Here is a 6,000-nt window from a genome sequence, read left to right on the forward strand (position 1 = left end):
CCCAAATGGTTTGGATCCAACCTAACCCATTTGGGTTGAGTGTTTGGTGAGATGAGTTTAAGATGGTGGTTGTGATAAAATGGTGTTTGGTTTAAGAGAATGGATGATTTAATGAGGTGATTGATGATATTTTGGGAGGGTGAGGGAGATGATGACATGTGTTAAAGTAGGTGGAAATGAAGGGTTGAGATGAGTTGATAGGAAAGGATGAGTGTTTGATTTGAGAGGCTAGGTGTAGGTGTAGGTGTCGATGTAGATGTAGTTTTTGTAGGGAATGATGGGGGTAGATTAGGAGAGGGAGTGATGGTTTGTGTTTAGATTTGAAAGACGTGATAGGTCGTGTTTGATTTGGTGGATAGGATAGGGTTCTAGGGTTTGGGTGAATTATTTTTGGAGGGCCGTAATAGAGTGGTTGGTTGATTAGATGCTGGGAGGGTGGAAGGGGGTAATGACATGTGTCATATTGGGTGATTGGTTTGTGCTGTTGGGCTTGGGTAGAGAATTGAGCTTGGGTAATGTGTTGGATTAAAGGATGGTTGGATTTTAGGTTGTAGGTTGGGCTTTGGTGTTTTGAGCGTAGGGTTAATTTAGATGGGCTTAGGTGATGGGTTTAGTTTGGGTTGGGAAGTGTAGGATATGAATGAATTTGGGCCTATATTGGGTTGAGAGGGTAGTAAGGAGTTTTTGGTCCGTGGGCCACGTGAGAAGCCTTGGGCCGTTTATTGAAATTAATATGACAAAATTTATTAGATTTTTGTAGGTTTAGGCTTCTGAGTCCATTTTGATTTTTTTTTTCAATTTTGGGGCATTTTGCGTCGAGGGCCCGCTCAAATTTGGGTGTCTACAGCACCAACATTTAATAAGAAATCGAGTTTATATTGTCTCCCTAACCCTTTTTTTTTTGCATTTTATAATACACTAATCAATAAAATTAAATATAACATATCAAATGAGGATATTAAAAAAATTATGGAACAAAAGAAAAGAAAGCAAAAAGAATCATCAATTGCTCGCTAATACCACAACGAGCCTTCAATGTTTTCCTTTACTCTTTCAATCTCATAATTAATTCCTTTAGAGTTTAGGGAGCTTTACTTGATTAGAAACCCAAAACACGGAAAGGGTGAAATAAAATAGGGATAATTATGTTAGGGATAGTGGCGAGAGCATCCTTCCAGAAAAGGGAGAGGTCTTGAGTTCAAGCCCCCTTTAAGACGCTCATTGGGATTTGTCCCACTTACCTAGTATGTTGCCTCACCTTCAAGTTGTCTCAATCTTTAAAAAAAAAAAAAAGAAAAAAAAAATCATTACAAAACTCTAAACACAAGAACTATAATCTTGGTGTGTCAATATAAACTCAATACATAGGCTAATTTGATTGATAAAATGTTTAATACTATCGTATCAAAACAAGAGGCTTGTAAGACAAGAATACATGAGGAAGTGGAGCCACTCCACTGCACATTGTTTGGTTGCAATACATGAGATTTCTGGAAGATGATGCTTCCATGCCCGTCGATATTTAAAGAGGACTTTTTTATTTTTTTTCTTGGACAGTTTATCAAACACGTAATACTCATGGATAGACACTTTATAACGAACCCCTTTTTTTTTTTTAAATAAAAAAAAAAAAAAAAAGAAAAGAAAAGAAAAGAAAAAAAAAAAAAAAAACCCTAAAAGCCCACACCTTCTTATTGTTGCTCATAAAGAAATGAATTGGTGTTTCTACCCCCCCCGCCCCCACAAAAAAAAATAAAAATAAAAAAATAAATGATATTTTTCAGTCTATTTTAGAAGATATCTGATAATGAATGATTTATCTCATACACATCATCACAATAAACTCATCTCTTTCTTCTCCTCAATTTTTTCGTCTTTGAAAAAAAAAATTTATAGACAAGAAAATGATTAAATAAGATACACAAAAATAGTTTTGAGCAATTCATGGGCATAAACCCCATAGAAATTGATCTCCTATATGGTGTTCATTTTCTTGATGCCTATCTAGATTTCGTGCCAATTGAAGAATCCAAGTGAGACCAGGACCTTCACCTCCTCCATCTTTTCTTCTTGTCTGTGGATTCTCCAAAGCTTTTAATGTTATTTATAATAAAAGACTTTTTTAATGTTATTTAAAAAATTCAACCAGTGAAAAAACGAAGTAGTAAAGTGAAAAAAATTGCACACGAACAACACAAAAATTTATGTGATTCAACAGTTTGCGTAAGTCCACGGATCATTTTAAAGAGGACTTTTTTTTTTCTTGGACACTTTATCAAACACGTAATACTCATAAATAGACACTTTATCAAACACGTAATACTCATGGATAGACACTTTATCACGAACCCCCCACCCCCTTTTTTTTTTTTTTAAATTAAAAAAAAAAAAAAAAAAAAAAAATCTGAGTAATCGCTCCATGGGGGCACGCATCGGATATCTTTCCTTACACCAAACTCAATTCTGCCAAAATTGATAATTGAGATTTTCTAGTAATAAAAAATTGGATTGATTGGTTAGGTCAAGAGAAAATTGGGGAAAACTTGACGTAACGTAATCTCCAAGGTACTCCAATTTTCCAAAACAATTTAACACAATTTTTTCTTTAAACAACAAATTCAAACTCCTAAATTAAAGATCCCAATAGTTTCAGATCCTAAATAACACTAACTACATTAAATTAAACATCCAAATGCACCTCATCAAATTATAAAATGGATCAAAACACATTAGCATCGCACATCAAAAATATTAAAAGATCTACCATTCACATTCTACCTTATTATATAATAAAAATCCCACTTTTTCATACACATATAGATAATATAATCTCAACTGATAGCTACAGTTGATTTATTCAGGACCGTATATATAAAATCCCTAAACTTGTTTGAAGGAGGTAAGGTTTCTATACCCTTCCCAAGCCTTCTCCCAAACGACAGCCTCGTAATTATTCAAAACGGTTCCATTCTTTGCTGCAACAACAAGTCGATAATTGATGCCCGCAACGACTTGGGACTCACCTCGAACCACATGATCGAACTGTAGGTCCGACTTGGCCTTCTTATTGTGCTCAGAAATTGCATATTGTCCTATTTCTTTGACATGTTGATCGTTCACGTCTTTTATAGGACGCCAACCCCCGGCGAGACCGAGCTTATGGCCACCACCATTGACGGCCATTGCTCCATCAACTAAAAAGAAGGAAATAAGAGAAATGAGAAGAAAGTTATATTGGAATTTCATGTTTTTTTTTCTTTTGGTGAGTCTCTTTAGTTTGGATTTGGATGAAGTTAATAGGTGAGAGTTGGTGTTCGAATTTATCCCAACATTTAAGAGGCGGGTTAGTCAAGGAGCCCATAGAAATTAGAAAGTCCCTACGGTGTTTGTAAATTTTTTAATTAATTGACTAAAATACCCTTGACCATTCTTCCTTAATAAACACGTTCACGTGTTTCGCGGGTTGGTCTCCTTCTTTTGAGTTTGACAACTCGTTGTAACTTGTAATAAGGGTAATTTAGATGGCGCCTTTTCTTGACTTTAATAAGTATTTGAGATACCTTTTATTTTCCTATATTATTACTCTGACATTTACGAGAGAATAATGAGAATTGACCTAAATGCCCTCACCTTCAGTTTCTAGTTCAACTATTAAGTTTTATCTCAAAATATTTTGAAACTCTCTCATACGATTTCACGATTTTAAAATCGTTAGACTTCATATCTTAAGTAAAAAATAGAATTTTGGAGAAAAAAAAATGAACGTCAATTATTATTTTGAAAAGAAAAATCAAGAGTTTTTGCCAATGATGATATGACTTAACTTTTCGTACCACTAATACTCATGAATTATTGGTGTATTGTTGGATTTGTGTTATTTGGTATTCGAGTTTGTACAACATCTTAGATTCAAATCTCAAATAAGCACATTAACATATTTATGGTGTCAATGGAAAGGATATCGAGGAAAAGATACACTCGAGATTCAAGCGTTGGTTTCTAGAGCATGGTAATATATTATTATCGTAAAGAAGTATGGACTTAAATTCATATATCATTAACATCTACGTGCTTTTAATATGTTATTTGGGTCATATTAGTCTTTTTAATAAGAAAATTGAAGATAGTGGACATAAACACGAGATTGAATATATATCCAAGTACAGTTAAGGGTTTTTAGCCCTCTAATCTAACAAGTCCACGAGTGTCTATCAAATCAAGGTGGTTTTTCATTTTATTTTATTTTGCCAGAAGTTGAAATGAAGGGCTTTTTAAATCATTTTATGCTAGTCTCCCATAGAAGACCAATAGTTAAGGGGTTATGTCATCAATATAATTGAAAAAAAAAAGTGTATATCTCAAATATTTAGCAAACCCAGAGGGGTCTGTTTAATTTACATAATATTGATAATTCCTGGCTGAATTTCATGAAATTCCTACATCAGTGGCGGATTTTTTGTCCAGCTAACAGATAACGGTGAAATTGATGGGGCCACCATCTTTGGAGTCTACTATTGCCATTGACGTCAAATTGATGGGGACAACTCTTTAGTGCAATATAGCCATTAAATCTCCAATTGAATATAGATGCCAATTTTTTTTTTTCTCTCTCATTCTTTGGAAGGTGCATTGTGTCTGAAAAGTCTGACCTTGACCTAGCTCATGACCTGCCTGATTCGGTCCAAACCCAGCCCAATCTCTAAGCAAATTTTACACCTCCGCAGTCTTATTGGATTTTAAAATAAAACCCCACTTCGAGCCCAAATCCAACCCAAAACCTGATATCCTCTAGGGAAGTGGGAAGGACTCTGGTTTGGAATTCTAAAAAAAACCCAATATTTGGCCTGGTCCTGTTAAAAAAAATATTAATTAATATTTATTTAGAATTAATTTAAATAAAATTAATTTAATTTATTTTAAAATAATATTTAAAAATTACTTTATGATTCGGTATTTGTGTGAAAAGTAAAAAATAAGTATTTTTATTTAGAGTATTTCTATTGGTTAATTTATTTTCATATGCATTGAAGATTGTAAAAATACTTTTGACTCTTTTTTCAATTAATTTGTAAATCCCACATTACTTTCTAATTTGCAGAGATTTTTAAACTTATAAATAAAAACTTATTCTTAACTCTTTCTTCATAACAAATACTCTCTCCTTGAGAGCTCCTAATGACTTGTAGCTATATGAAAATTTTAATAATTCTTTTGATTATATATATAAGACAAAAAATAAAGAAAGAGAGAAAACTTAAAAGGGGGGCCATCCGAATTTGGATAGGTTCCAAAACCGATCTGAAAAGTGTCGAAAGGGCTAAAAGGGTGCCTAATGGACTTTTTGATCCGAAAAGGTGCCTAGTGGTTCCAATGGGTTTCATACTTATTGAGTTTTTTAATCCATTTTACGAATGAATGTGACTTTTGAAATTGTTCTCCACTTATAGAAATTAATTCTGTAAATATATATAGGGGACGGTTCAGCAGCCCTAAAGTTTGCCAAGTTTGGTGCCAAACATTTTTCAAAATATGGTTAGAAGCTTTGGAATGAGCTGATTTTTTGTGAGAATGATCTCTATGATGAGGAGATCATCCTCACCAAAAATCAGCATATTCCAAAATTTCTAATCCCATCAAAAGTGAGTTACAAAAATTGGACGGTCCACGATTCTTCAACTTGTAAACTAAGGTTAGAAGTTTCAAAATGAGCTGATTTTTTGTGAGGATGATCTCTTCACCGTAGAGATCATCCTTACAAAAAATCAGGCTATTCCAAAACTTCTAACCCCATCAAAAGTGATTTACAAAAAATGTTTGGCACTAAACTTGACAAACTTTAGGGCTGCTGAACCGTTCCCCTATATATATATATATATATATATATATATATATATATTATATATATATATAATTTTAATTTTAAGTTTCTACAAAAATGACATTCGTGTATCTAAGATACTGTATCACATATTTTCTCAACATAATACAAACTTTTAGAAA

General features: G+C 33.2%; 1 protein-coding gene across 1 annotated transcript; it reads right to left on the bottom strand.

The window, feature by feature from the left end:
• Positions 1-2,880: 2,880 nt before the first annotated feature.
• Positions 2,881-3,183, bottom strand: LOC147391868 (cysteine proteinase inhibitor 1-like). The gene has a single exon (XM_086459116.1). It carries the CDS (start codon positions 3,181-3,183, stop codon positions 2,881-2,883), a length of 303 nt encoding a protein of 100 aa, XP_086315242.1.
• Between the last annotated feature and the right edge of the window lie 2,817 nt (positions 3,184-6,000).

The sequence above is a fragment of the Akebia trifoliata genome, chromosome 11 (genome assembly GCF_017979445.1).
Source record: "Akebia trifoliata isolate Shusen 1 chromosome 11, ASM1797944v1, whole genome shotgun sequence".
Classification (NCBI taxonomy): domain Eukaryota; kingdom Viridiplantae; phylum Streptophyta; class Magnoliopsida; order Ranunculales; family Lardizabalaceae; genus Akebia; species Akebia trifoliata.